The sequence below is a fragment of the Dermacentor andersoni genome, chromosome 4 (genome assembly GCF_023375885.2).
Source record: "Dermacentor andersoni chromosome 4, qqDerAnde1_hic_scaffold, whole genome shotgun sequence".
In the NCBI taxonomy this organism is placed as follows: Eukaryota; Metazoa; Arthropoda; class Arachnida; order Ixodida; family Ixodidae; genus Dermacentor; species Dermacentor andersoni.
Genome location: NC_092817.1, coordinates 146,854,329 through 146,869,512, shown reverse-complemented (window position 1 = coordinate 146,869,512; position 15,184 = coordinate 146,854,329). Strand labels below are relative to the sequence as shown.

At 48.7% G+C, this 15,184-nt stretch overlaps 1 protein-coding gene across 1 annotated transcript in view; it reads right to left on the bottom strand.

Moving 5' to 3' along the window:
• Positions 1-6,151: 6,151 nt before the first annotated feature.
• LOC126537882 (uncharacterized) overlaps positions 6,152-15,184 on the bottom strand; it is a 34,322-nt gene continuing 25,289 nt past the window's right edge. The window contains exons 6-7 of the mRNA XM_050184980.3: positions 9,746-9,956; positions 6,152-6,501 (exon numbers count right to left, since the gene is read on the bottom strand). Of these exons, the coding sequence (XP_050040937.2) occupies positions 6,475-6,501; positions 9,746-9,956 (238 nt within the window). The 3' untranslated portion in view covers positions 6,152-6,474. The remainder of the gene's footprint in view (positions 6,502-9,745; positions 9,957-15,184) is intronic.

Here is a 15,184-nt window from a genome sequence, read left to right as displayed (position 1 = left end):
TTATTCCAAGGAAGGCGTCGTCATCCTCGTCATCTTGCGGCGGCGGGTCAATGGGGGCGCGTGATAGGCAATCGGCGTCTGAGTGTTTTCGTCCGGACTTGTATGTTACAGTGATGTCGTATTCTTGTAGTCTCAGGCTCCACCGTGCCAACCGTCCTGAGGGATCCTTTAAATTCGCTAGCCAACACAAGGCGTGATGGTCGCTGACGACTTTGAATGGCCTGCCATATAGGTAAGGGCGAAATTTCGCTGTAGCCCAAACGATGGCGAGGCATTCCTTTTCGGTTGTAGAATAATTGCCTTCCGCTTTTGACAACGACCGGCTAGCGTAAGCTATCACGTGTTCGTGTCCATCTTTTCTCTGGACCAGGACGGCGCCGAGGCCTAGGCTGCTGGCGTCAGTGTGGATTTCGGTATCGGCGTGCTCGTCGAAGTGCGCAAGTACGGGCGGCGACTGCATGCGTCGTTTGAGTTCTTGAAATGCGTCGGCCTGCGGCGTTTCCCACTTGAACTCGACGTCACATTTAGTTAGCTGCGTCAGCGGCTCAGCGATGCGTGAAAAGTTCTTGACAAATCGCCTGTAGTAGGCACACATGCCAAGAAATCTACGCACTGCCTTCTTGTCGATGGGCTGTGGGAACTTTGCTATGGCAGCTGTCTTCTGCGGGTCGGGGCGGACTCCAGATTTGCTGATGACGTGGCCTAAAAATAGAAGCTCCTCGTAAGCGAAGCGGCACTTTTCCGGCTTCAGAGTAAGTCCTGATGACCTGATGGCCTCTAGTACTGTTGCCAGCCGCCTAAGGTGAACGTCGAAATTTCCGGCGAAGACGACGACGTCATCCAAGTATACGAGACAGGTCTGCCACTTCAATCCTGCTAAAACCGTGTCCATCACGCGCTGGAACGTTGCAGGCGCCGAGCACAGTCCGAATGGCATAACCTTGAACTCGTAGAGGCCGTCTGGGGTGATGAAGGCGGTCTTTTCGCGATCTCTTTCGTCGACTTCTATTTGCCAATAGCCAGACTTGAGGTCCATGGACGAGAAGTATTTAGCGTTGCAGAGCCGATCCAATGCGTCGTCTATCCGTGGGAGGGGGTATACGTCCTTCTTCGTGATCTTGTTCAGACGACGATAATCGACGCAGAAACGTAGGGTTCCGTCCTTTTTCTTTACCAGAACAACAGGGGATGCCCACGGGCTTTTCGACGGCTGGATGATGTCGTCGCGCAACATTTCGTCGACTTGTTCTCTTATAGCTTCACGTTCTCGCGCCGAAACTCGGTAAGGGCTCTGACGGAGTGGTCGAGCGCATTCCTCGGTGATTATGCGATGCTTGGCGACTGGTGTTTGTCGAATCCTCGATGACGTCGAAAAGCAGCCTTTGTATCGTCGGAGCAGACTTCTGAGCTGCTGTTGCTTAATCATAGGGAGATTTGGATTAATGTCGTAGTCTGGTTCGGGAACCATGGTCGTCGGGGTAGATGCGGCGGAATCCGAGAGGACAAACGCATTACTTGTTTCCAGAATTTCCTCGACGTACGCGACCGTCGTGCCCTTGTTGATGTGCTTGAACTCCTGGCTGAAGTTTGTCAGCAACACTTCAGTTTTCCCTCCATGCAGTCGAGCGATCCCTCTTGCGACGCAAATTTCACGGTCTAGCAGTAGACGTTGGTCGCCTTCGATGACGCCTTCTACGTCAGCGGGTGTTTCGGTGCTGACCGAAATAACAATGCTGCAGCGAGGCGGGATGCTCACTTGATCTTCTAGCACACTCAAGGCGTGATGGCTACGAGGGCTCTCCGGCGGCATTGCTTTATCTTCCGACAGCGTTACTGACTTCGACTTCAGGTTGATGATTGCGCCGTGTTGGTCCAGGAAGTCCATACCGAGAATGACGTCTCGTGAACACTGTTGGAGGATAACGAAGGTGGCAGGGTAAGTCCGGTCATGAATGGTTATTCTTGCCGTGCAGATCCCAGTCGGCGTGATGAGGTGTCCTCCAGCGGTGCGAATCTGAGGGCCTTCCCATGCGGTCTTAACTTTCTTCAACTGGGCGGCGATGTGTCCACTCATTACGGAGTAATCGGCCCCTGTGTCGACTAAGGCAGTGACTGCGTGGCCGTCGAGAAGCACGTCGAGGTCGGTTGTTCTTTGTCTGGCATTGCAGTTAGGTCTTGGCGTTGGATCACGGCTGCGTCGTGTTGAACTGAAGTTGGAACGTCGCGTCGTCAAGTCGTCTTTCGTCGGTGTAGTTTTGGCTTCCAGACTTCGTCGGGACGGCGGCGTGTCGTTATGTCGTCGAGATGGTCTCTTCGTCGTCTTCGTCGGCGGCGGAGGATCTTCGTCAGTTCGACGAACAGCAACCGCACCTCCATCGGTTGCTGCTTTTAGTTTTCCGGGTATGGGCTCGCAGAGCGGCCCCGGGCTGGGCCAGTGTATGGACGGCGCTGCGGCGACAGGTAGCGGCCTGGTGACGGCGAACGGGACGGTCGTCGAGAGTTCCACTGAGTGCCGGCTAGGTAATCGGCAATGTCACGTGGGCGCTCCCCAAGCTGTGGACGCGGCGCGTTGACGGCGAACCCTCTCAGTCCCATGTCGCGGTATGGGCATCGGCGGTACACATGGCCGGCTTCTCCGCAGTGATAGCAGAGCGGGCGGTGGTCGGGGGCTCGCCAAATGTCCGTCTTCCTCGCATAGGTGCGCTGGGCGACGGGTGGGCGCGCTGGCGGCGGCGGCGGCGGACGACGGAATTGCGGTGTTGCAGGACCTTGGCGCGGTCGCGCAGGGGGGCCTTGACGGCGGGCGACGACGGCGGCGTAGGTCATTGCTTCCGGCTGCGGTGGTTCTGGTTGCACCTCAGGAACTCCAAGGGATCGGTGCACCTCTTCTTTCACGATGTCGGCGATAGAGGCCACTTGAGGCTGCGACGAAGGCAAGACCTTGCGCAGTTCTTCGCGCACAATGGCCCTGATGGTCTCGCGCAGATCGTCCGTGGCCAGTGATTGAATTCCTGCGTAGTGGGTAGAGCTTGTGCGGCGGTTGAATTGCCGGTTCCGCATTTCGAGTGTCTTCTCAATGCCGGTGGCCTCGCGAAGGAACTCTGCTACGGTCGTCGGTGGGCTTCGTACCATTGCGCCGAAAAGTTCTTCACACCACGCATGAGTAGGCGTACTTTCTTTTCCTCGGCCATATCCGGATCGGCGTGGCGGAACAGACGGCTCATTTCTTCCGTAAAGATGGCAACGTTCTCATTTGGTAGCTGCACTCGGGCGTCCAGCATAGCTTCGGCCCTTTCCTTGCGCACGACGCTTGTAAAGGTGCGCAGGAAGCCGGTACGGAACAGGTCCCATGTTGTCAATGTCGACTCCCTGTTCTCGAACCACGTTCTCGCGGCGTCTTCTAGGGCGAAGTATACATGCCGCAACTTGTCGTCGGAGTCCCAGTTGTTGAAAGTCGCGATTCGCTCGTACGTCTCCAGCCAGGATTCCGGGTCTTCAGTTGCTGCTCCATGGAAGGTCGGTGGGTCCCGAGGTTGTTGCAGGACAACGGGGGTCGCTGGGGCAGCCATTGGGGTTGTCTTGGCCACGATCTTCTTGGTCTTCTCAGGTAGAAGTCCGTGTTCCGGGGGCAGCTGTTGTAGACGACGGCTTACTCGATGGTCCGTGACTACGTTGGTGCTCTCTTTACGGTCCGGGCTTGGATCACGGCTTGTTGGGGGCGTCCGGTACATGGACCAAAAGCACCTCCACCAGACGTCACGTGGTAGTGACGGTGAAGAAAGAAGCAGTACGGTGGAATACAAAACTAGCTTTTATTGGGCGAACCTGTGCCCACAAAACAGGCTACACTTATAGCACAACGAAAGCGGCGAACACAGTCGGCGATCGTCGAAAATCTGATCTGCGGGTCAAGCGGGTCGGCTTTTATAGAGCAGTCGTCGAATGTTCCAGACTAATCGTTCGGACCCGCGTGCCTTCCACAAAGTTCTACACCATTCGCGTCAGGTGATAAAATCAGATAACATAAGTCTCGACGACAACAGACAGCGGATAGAAGCATCGATAACTTTCCAGAAACTTCGGATACATGCAGGCGCGTCCCATGCTGTGCGATTACATTTGTTAGGCGGCGAAACATGGTTGCCCGATAAAGATAAGTACACGTGTCAATATGTTCGCCCAGCAGGAACCGAGAGAATTAACGCCCGCCTTCCAGAAGCTATGGGACTTAAAGCAGATGGAAGCCTTAACTGGTAAGCGATCGAGATAAGCAAGATACGTTTAGAGTGCAGTCGGCTCCCGTTAATTCGACCTCTGCGGGGTCGCAAGATGACGTAGAATTATCCGAAATCGAATTAACAAATTGCGGAGAAATAATGGAATTCAAATATCTTTGATTACCTGGAGTAGTCTGTATAACGTCTTTTTATTTCTCTCTTTTGAAGCGCGACTCCACCTCCATGAGGCGAAGAGCTCTGGCATGTTTAAGCGCTGCCTTGGCTTGACAAGACATGAAACGAGCGGAAACGGATGGCTGCGTGGGCGGAAGGAGCGTTGGTCACTAAAACACAAATAAAAATTTAATAAAACAGCTGCACACCCAGGCAAGCAGCAGCACCGCCAGCTGAACTTAATGTGTTTTCAAGCTCTTACTAACCGCTGCGCGAAAGAAGGGAGTGCTGGCGGGCGTCGAATTAACCAGAGTATGGCATACTTTCGAATTTGAACTAAAGCAGCTTTCCTTCCATAGGAATGTATGATTTTTCACCTTAACTTCTGAATGTGTTCGAGTTAAGCCGAAAGTCGAATTAACCAAGGTCGAATTACCGGTAGTTGGCGGTATCGGTGGGGTAAAAAGCAGGGGAGACATTGAAAGAGCCGGGGACATTGGAGGCGTAGCTAACCGCACAACGTAGAGACATATTTTTTAATGAAAAGAGATGATCAAGAAGTTATATGCAGTAAAACCAGATTAGTTAAAGCAGGCTAGGAGATTATTTGTCGCCACCACGTTTAGAAAAGGATCCCTGCAGAGATGATCATGATTATAATTTCTGGCACTTGGTTTAAAGGGATGCGAAGGTGATCATATACTAACGATGTTTTAATTAATTATTCGTCACGTCGGAGCATTTACGTTTTATTTCCGTGATGATTAGACAGATCAACACGTAAAAGCGAAAAGTCAAAGGCAAGAATTTTGCTGTCGATCTCTTCGAACGTTTAGCGGCAAATATTTATGTGTGCACGCTTTGTAAGGAGGCTCCTCCTGATTAGTTGTCCTCTGGTACAATGTGGACCACATGGGGTTCTGTCACTCGCGCCTGTTTACTTGCGTACACGAGCGTTCTTTCATTCCGTCCCACTTGGAATGCGGTCGCGCGGGCAGGAAGTCGAACCAGCTACCTAGAGCAGAAGCCATGACACTGAGCCACCGTCAGCGGGTAAACAAATCTTAGTTGTATGTTGTAATACACATGTTGCCCGAAAGCCGATGCATTGACTGCGATAGCAAAGTACTGAGTGGAGGCTGGGACTTGGTCAGCTGTCATGTTGTCGCCTTTACAGAAGCCATCGTTGACTTTTTTTTAAAGCTCTGGTATTCGACACACTACCTGAAGTTGCGCAATGGGCTATGTATGAGGTGGAGGGCTCAGGGTTATTTCAGACGGTAACACCACGTGGAGTTCTTTAACACGCACGCGGAGCGGAGTACAGTAACATTTCTTGCATTTCACCCTCGTAGGAATTCGGTCGCCGGGGCGGGGAATCGAACCCGCGACCTCGTGTTCAGCAGCGCAACGCCATAGCAACCGTGGGGGGTAAGTTAGGCCATTCCCAAGCTACTGAGCAAAACGTTTACGCCCTCACATGCACCGCTGAGCAGAAGCAATGTCTTCGGTACCGGATAGGGGGCGAAATGCAACAACGCTTGTGTGCTTAGATTTGGGCGCGCGTTCAAGGAGGTGATCAAAATTAATCCAGAGTCGCCAACTACGACGAGTCTCATATCAATCACATCGGAGTCTATAGCCACGCAAAACCTTGGAATTTTTTTACCCGTGAATATCACCGTGTCATTCGGCGAAAGAGAGAGAGAGAGAGAAAGGGGCGGGGATTAAAGGAATTTGCTGCCCAAGTGGCTACTCACACAGTCCTGTCAGTAGCCTGCGCGCCCTCTTGGCACACTTACCTCTCGTATATGCATGCGCCAAGCGGTACAAGTGTGTACAACTGTTAGATTTTGTTCCGGGACGTAGCTTTATTAAACTTATCGGTGATAGGAAAGAATACGTACAAATTCAGTACGCGTACGTCTTGTATGCGCACGTCCACAATAATTAGCGTGAGGGGAAGATAAACTCCACACCTCGGATTAGAATTGGCACATTAACAGCAGCTTGTCTTGCTGTCTCCTCCTGCAGGAAGGAACCGTCGACACGTAGCGCAGTTAAGATCAAAACAAGCCCTTGTTCAGACGTATATCATTTCACCTGTTACCTGGAAAAGAAAGGACGCGAATAATCACAGGGCGAATCAATAATAATAATAAAAGGTCGCACTTTCGCCCGAAAGCCGATGCATTGGCAGTGATAGCAAAGTACCGAGCCGAGGCTGGACCTCTGTCAGCTGTTGCAAAACACCTTTAGCCCAATCTTCCTCAGTTTACCGTGTGTACTGTAAATTGAAATAAAACGTTTTGTTGTTAAAACTACACGAAGTAAGGGTCGTACTTTTAACGGCCCTGTATACAGCCGTGCCAGATGGCACCGAGTGTTCTTAGGGAAGCTCGAAAGAGGAATACCCGCTACAGCGCACTCCTCATACATAACTAGTTTCGACGGTGGCAATGTGGTGCGTCGCTATATTCAATGCTAACGGCATAACCGTCGGCAGTCATCGTTATTGGCTTCTGCTACAATTTATCACACTCACGCCGCGTGCGGACTTCACGGCGGCGGCGCTAGATGGCGCAGCATGTTGAGGAGAAAACGCCAGAGGAGCCTGGCTGCATACGAGCCTTATGCATAACGCATCTCCGCGGTGGCATTACGGTGTATCTCTACACTGCTTCAATGGTAGTCGCATTAACGTAGAAATTAATCGTGATCGGTGGGTCCTGCCGGAGCTTCTTCTTGTTAGTTGTATAATTTGATTAAAAAAAGTTATTAATTTCTCCCTGGCTTTCCTTGGCGTCGTTGTCGGTTGGCTTCATGATGTTGTTCGACCTGTATTTCTTCGTTATTTGTCTTCTCCTTGCTCTTGAGTTTGTGCCGTTTCAAATGACTCGGTACTTAAAGCTCCCTGTAGTGATATAAGTAAAACGGCGACGCGCAATTGGCTTGGCGAATATAACGCGACGACATGTGGTTATACTAACGGAACTCGCATCACTGTGCAGGATGCCCCAGCTAACTTTAGCCAGAGTTTAAATATATGCAAATACCGCGTAGCTGGACAGAACCAAGGTAATGCTGTTTGCCGTCGCTCGGAGATACTCAAATTACTTTTATCATTACACCTAATTAGATAATTACGCTAAATTATTAATGAACTTCTCATATATAATTAGATTAACGGTGTCAATGAGAAAATTGTAGAGCGACATGAAAAACTCCCAATATAGCTTTCTGTTGCTCAATATGTGCTACATAAAAGTGTTTTTCCGAGCGTGAAAGAAGCCCGCAAATGCACGCAAAATTGCCGCGCGACTGGCCGCTCGAGGCACTTTGCGTGGCTTTCTTCATGCTCGGAAAAAACTCGGAAAAACACTTTTATGTAGCACGTATTGAGAAACAGAAACCTGCATCGGGAGTTTTTCATGTTCCTCTACAATAATCTCATTATCACCTTTAATCTAATTATAATATTTGGGAAAATACTTAATTAATTAGGACTAATTATGTCATTAGGTACAATGAAAAAAAAATCGTCTGAGTATCTCCTAGCGACGGCAAACAACGCTGACAACATTATTTCTAAATTACTAAAGAATAGAGTCTCAGTATCTAGCAGGTTTTAATTCCACATTTCCCATCAAACTATAATAACAGGTCAGATTCCCCAAGATTGGAAAACCGCGAAAGCCATAGCCACCTTCAAAGACGATAGCAAAAACTTGGCTGAGAACTATCGACCGATATCGCTGACGTGCATATGCTGCACAATGATGGCATTGCATCTCATGTATAACATCACTTGGAATCGAACAACTTCTTTTTTCATAATCATCATAGTTTCAGGAGAGGTTTGTCACGCGAAACGCCATTGCTTGAATTTACGACAGACCTACGTTTTAACATTGACTCAAACCTGCAAACAGTCTGCGTATTTCTGGATTTTTCTACAGCTTTCGACCGCGTAGCCAACTGTCACCTGTTTTTGAAACTGTCATCATTAAACGTTAATTCACTAACTTTATTCTGGCTTCGAAACTTTCTTTCAAGTAGGCAGCAGTTTACTTTCGCTAACAGCTTCTACTCGCCCCTTTTCGATTTTTCTTACAGTGTGCCTCAAGGAAGCGTTCTTGGTCCCTTATACTCTTTCTAATGTACATAATTACTTGCCCAATGGCTTATCATGACGCGCGAGCATATTCGCTCACGACTGTATTATCTATCGTCCCATTAACAGCTCTGATGACCACCAGAAACTTCAAAACGATCTTCGCCAAATTACTAATTAGTGGACCACCTGGCTAATGAATCTAAATTCATGTAAATGTAAAATGTTATCCTTCAGCCGCAAACGCTCTTAACTCAAAATATTGTTACTGGATAAAGAGTATCCCCTTATGTCGGGCGTCATTAAAATGTCTAGGCGTAACTCATTCAGCAAACCTCTCCCCGACTTCAGATTACCGCCATCTTTGCCAGCGCCTCTCGATCACTGAGTTACCTGTGCCGCAACCTTCGAAACTCACCTACACTTATCAGTAAACTGGCATTTCGACCATTCGTTCGCTCACGGCTTGAGTTCGCCGCTGCGGTCTGGTCTCCCCACCAAAATTATTTAACATGCTGGAATCAATCCAAAATAGAGCCGCACGTTACATCTCCCGCAATTATTACTACTGTTCTAGCGTAACTCAAATAAAGCTTCAACTTTCACTTCAGCTGCTAAGTAATCGTCTCGACATAACCCTTTTGTCAGTATTCCACAAGTACGCTCACCGCACTAACAAACGCTCCCTACACCTAGAAACGTCATCGCACACGTCGCACAGATTACACAATCATCTTAGCTTCACGCGCTTCTGTACGGTAAAAATGAAGCATTCAACTAGTCTGCAAACCCACGTGCCATTCGTCTTTGGAACAGCCTCCTCTATGATATTGTAGCGGAAACTGACCGCGATAAATTCAGGCACTCACTCAACTCGCCTATACCTTGTTAATCATAGTCACTGTTTGGTTTTCTTTTCCTGCTTTTTTCTTGCACCGTCGCACATTTTTTTTCGAACTTATCGAGTTGTTTTTATTGTTCTAATAGACAGCTGTATACATTAATATATTCCTGTAATATTTAGGCTGTGTGCCTGGCTGGCGTTGTTCTTTAGACCTTGATGTGGTCACGAGTTTGCCACTTTTTTGTGTGTGTACTTGGTTCTAGGTCCCCCTTGCTCGATGCCCCATGTAGGGACCATGTAAGGTATTTTAGAAATAAATATACGTTTTTGCAGTACACGACAGGAAGGCGCCAGCGTGGCTCCCTAGACGGTTTTTCACTTTCTGCTGGTTCTTACCGCCCTATATTCAAATATCTTCTCGAATTTAGAGATTGCCAGTCTCAAAAGGGAGGCCTCAGCTTGCGGCACAACGACGGGCAATGCCGTGGTGTTGCTGGCTGCTGCGGCGCTGAAGCTTCCGCGGTAGCCTTTCACCAGGATCGCCTCCTTTCCGTCTGCAGGTGCGGCGAAGGTCGCCACTGTTGCCCATGAGTAGACCAACTTGATGCTGGCACGAAAGAAAGAACAGAAAGAAAGAATGAGGTGTTGCGACGCGTACAAAAAGTTTCTCCGACAAGTTATTTAGCAGTAGAGATTCATGGTGTTGTAAGGGGCGTACGCTCGATGAGTTCTCATTGTTCGGTTATTAAATGTAATTGGAATTAATTTGCACAAATACTGAGGCCTATACCAGGGACGAGCTCGATGAAACTTAAAGTAGGTCGGTTGAAAATAAATTAGTCAAAGTGAACATCAGTCAACCACTATGGCTGGCTGCATAGGCATTGTAAAAGAGTTTAACCCGATTAAGCAGCGCCTTTTAGTCGATTAATAATACGAATAATGAGATTTATGAATTTACGGATATAAGCGAGAAATATTTGAAATCGGTGATTTGTCAGGATTCGTGCTTATTGAAGAAAGGAAAAAATGCTACAGAAATTCTTATAATTTTGAACTAATGCGTAAGCATTCTTTGGCTCGGCTGCTACTTCGCCTTTTCTTACTTATTTAGCTAGCCTATGCATGTAAACCCATCGCTACCAATAATCTACTATTACACTACTATAACGCTTACATTTGTTAACGTGACCAGTATATGCATTTATGTTGCAGATATATTGTATCAACTGAGCCGAAACGACGTCAAAACCGGTTCTTTCTGCCACACCACAGCTTTTTTTCCTTTCTTGTTACGCGGCGACGACGGCGCGACGTCACCAGTTTTCTTTGTGTTTTTTAACGCTGCCAATCATGTACTATTACGCTATTATAAAGATTACACGCGTTAACTTCTCTATCTTTCTTTTTTGTTACGACATTGACGCGGCGACGGTGACACAACCAGCTTCCACATTTTTTTTTCTAGCGCTACAAGTCTACTATTACACTGTCGTAACGACTACGCGTGTTAAATGGACCAATTATGCATATATTCTGCAGAAATAAGGCGCCACGGGGCGGACAGATTTTGCTGGGGTACTCGCCAAGGAATGCTTACGCGTTAAAAAATCCGAGGACACCCGAGCACTTCTTACGAGTCGTGAATGAAAAAGCATTAAGGTCCAATTGAACGCCGCTGAGCCTAGTTGTAGTAGTTTCGCACTTCGAGTTTTGCGATGCGGGTAACGCACCATAGTGGTACGTGCTGCCCCAGCCAGCGAGCAGCAGCAACCGCCTGCGATGCCGACGCTGCATGCCACCGACGCCCTGCGTGACAAGAGACCTAAGGAACAAGCAGCGGCCACCGAGGCTGGTAGGCGTCGCGCCCAGCAGCTAAGCCCAGTGGGGCGAGAGAGAAAGATGTGGACTGCGCGCCGGCTTTCGAGAGCGAGAGTGACATGGCATAGCCCGCGTAGCGGCTACGCCCTCTGCCATCACGCAACACGTGGCGTCCTAATGAGGCAGCAGGTGTTCGCTTGCGCCCGCTCTGCTCCGATGCGTCCCCATTGCTGGCGTCGCTGCCAATGGGGACTTTAGGTGCCGTTTCGGTGCTACAGACTACAGACGCCGGCTGTTTCGCTCAATGTGCCATTTGAAGCTTTCGGATAAAAAAAAATGGAAGTGTGCCATTTGAATACACAGTTGCCTTTATTCTGACATGAACGACACTATGTGCAAATGGACGTTCGAGCAAGTCGAACTCGGTCAAGCTCAATCAAAGGTTCAGCCACGGAGGCAAAGAAGCTTGTTTAGCGTTCTGTGGCAATAGGGAGTTCCTTTGCTTATCAGCAGTCATTGAAGCAGCACGGAAGACGCGCCCGCACCGGCGATCTTCCCCTTCTGTTAGGCTGCGGTGCGGCGAGGACGAGCGGCGTGAATGCGGTGACGCAGACCTAGAGTGACCTTTCGGATGGCATGCTCCCTACCAGGCCAGTGGTCCCTACCAGGCCGCTGGCCTGGTAGGGACCGTGGAGTGTCAACGGCGAACCCACCAAGGCTGATGTTGTGGTAGGGGCACTCTCAAAACAGGTGGCCAGCTTCACCGCAGTGGAAGCATAGTGGTCGGTGGTTCGATGTGCGCCACACATGGGTTTTTCTTGGCGCATTGGGTAGAAAAGTCAAGTTTCAAGTTTATAGCTTCGTTTATAGAAATACGTCGTACGTAATATGCAATAAATGTTTCGACCCATAGCCAAAGGTTAGTAATGGGTCCAATAAAAGTAAAGTATATCACTGAATAAGAGACAGGCACTTTCAGTAAATATGCATTTTTTTGTCAGCACATGGTTTATGTGTTAAAACATGTACATGGCAATTGACGTGCATAAATAAGTTTGAGGTTGCCACACAAATATTACGACAGAAGAGACAAGCAATGGTAGAAAGATCGAGTTTCTTCTCGATTAGTAAAAATAATAAATAACTGATAAACACGGCATTATACGCGAGCAATGTAACGTCGCACAGTATGTCAATTGGTGACAAAGTAATTATTTTAACAGGTAGAGGAGACATAATGGGGTATAGTGCAAGTAATAATAGTGCTGAAGGAAAAAGAAACAGTAGGATTTGGCCAGTAGGTGCCCCTAATTGTTTTAATTTTAATGGTAAGCTATTCCATACTTTAACTCCTGTAATTGCACCTGCCGCTCACCCTGAATATTATTTACAGGAAGTAGGTTGAAGTTCCCTTGCGTAAGGTTTCTTGTGGGACGGGAAGACGTAGAAAAAATGCAGGAGTGAAATGGGCGATTACAATTCACGTTGCTTCATGTTGCTGATGAAAACTGCCGTTTTCGATTGCCGTAAGTAATCAAATGGGAGTACTTGCAAAGCACAAAATAATGGCTTGGTTGTTTCATAGGGTTTTACTATGAGGTTATAATTCGAAATGCGCGTTTTTTAAGTCTTCGGATTGGTCGAGATATCTATTGCACGTCCAGTCCCAGGCTTCTATATAGAAGACTGGGGCTGGACGTACTTTTCCTATATTGTATATACGATATGTTAAATGAGTGCGTATGAGGGAAACTACGGGATACGCAATATGTCGCGGTCGAGGTGCTCACTTGCATGTAGTGGCACGTAACACCCAGATGCGAACTTTGCGCAGATAGAGTTGATGTGCTAGCTCCATTGTGAAATTGTTTTCTAGAACAACACCGAGGTATTTAAATGAGCTTGTGTGTTCGAGCACAACGTCATTAATGACAAGCGTGACACCGTGAAAGCTGATTCGTTTTCTGTGTGAATAGAATATAGTATACTTGGTCTTTTCGGTGTTTATAAATAGTTAGCTTGCTGAGGAGAAGAAGAAGAAGTCCCTCCGAGCGGCCGCTGCTTCTTCGGTGAGATATTGTTTTCTGTTTTCTTCAAGAATCAGTGCTGTGTTGAGACTTCGCTGTTGTCCAGAGAGAACGGACATCCCGTGGAATACCTGTGTGCTGGAGATCGCGCACAGTATCGCGTGGTTTTGCTGCGCTCCGCAGCCCATCTACGCCTGCCACGGCGGTGGGTGGCAAAGAACACCGGCACGAGCCATATGTCCGACAGCGCATTCCTAGGCGCATGAGTGCCGCAGAATCGGCGCCGCACTCGGAAGTGCCACACCACGCGCCTAATGTCATCAAGCCGGCGACGCTAGTTTTCAACGCTGCCCTACCTTCCAGCGCACCTTCAGTGAATATGGCTGAGACAAGCGAAAGTGAAGCCAAGGAACCACGGGTTGACGACGACAAGACATCTACCTATGAGCTAAGTGAAGATGAAGACATAGACTGCGATGACACGCCGTTCTCCTTGGTATCGTATAAAAAGAAGCGGCCTGAGGGAATTCCAGTTGTTTTTCGACCCTCACAGGAAGGGCGCAACTTCTGGCAAGTGAATCCAAACCGCGCTGCGTCGGAAATTGTCTCCGCGGCAAAGGAAAAGGTACAGTCATTCCGCGTGAACAGAGATGGAAGTTTCGCTGTCAACGTTACTTCTGTCTCATCTGCAAGACATCTTCTGTCGATGAGCGAAGTGGCTGGTTTGGGAGTCAAACCATTCATTCCGGCATCTTATACCAAGAATGTCGGCAAGATACGCCATGTGCCAGTTGAGTATACAGAAGAACAACTGGTTGACTTCCGAAGGACTTTGGCGTGGCATCTGCCCGTCGTCAGGCACGCTACAATCGCCAAGAAGATGGAGCGGTAGAATCACGCCCTCTGAGATCTGTCATTCTCCATTTCAGAGAAGGCAAACCAATGCCGCAACGAGTGCATCTAGGTTTCACGAGTCATTCCGTAGAAGAATATCGCGGCCCTGCTCTGAGATGCTACAACTGCCAGAAATTTGGACATTTATCGAAGAACTGCCGCAGTCCACGTCGCTGCAAGATATGCTCAGAAGACCACGACCATTCAGAGTGCAAGTCTGTGTGTCAGCCAAAGTGTGCCAACTGTGGCGGAAACCATACAGCTTCCTTCTCCGGGTGCCCTCAGAGCAGAGCTGCCTCAAGGTTGCGCAGACATGAGTTGAAATACGGAAGGCTGCCTCCTCGTAATGCGCCCCCACCCAACCTTGATGCTGTAAGATGCGCGCCTCCAACTGCCAACAAAGAGGAAGAGCAAGTGGTCAATATGAACTATTCTGCAGCTCTAAAGCACTCAGGTCGACAACATTCTGACAGCGAGCGACACGATCCACCTCCAGAGAACACTACTCATCTTGCCCAGGCTTCGAGTGAACTTCGCCGACCTTCTAAACAACGCCCTGTGCCATTGACACAGCAGCCTCACCTAACATCTGAGCGACTACCTCAGGATTCGCCTCAACCACATCTGTCATCCCAGCGACCATCTCAGTCAGCTCTTCAGCGACCTGCTTCGAGCACACATGGAGCTTCAGCGTCGTTTGGTGATTACGCGTCTTTACCCGTGGCACAGATGATCCTGCCCGTGCTATTCACAGCTCTGCGTGCAATTCTCAGTGCCATTCCACACGCAAACAACCTTCCAGGGGTAAAAGCACTGCTTTCTATGGAATCGTTGGTGCTTCCACAACCACCAACAGCTCCACTGCAGGCTTACAATGAATAATCGTTATAACAATGTTTTCATATTTCAGTGGAATGCTAATAGCCTTCGAAATAAGTCAGCTGATTTTCGCAAACTACTAGCTCAACGTAACTTTCCTGTTTTATGCATACAGGAAGCAGGCGTACGAGATGACTTTCGTCTTTCGAACTATGTTATATATAAATCATTGCGCATTGTTGGAAGTAGCAGAGCGATGTTATGCGTGAGAAAA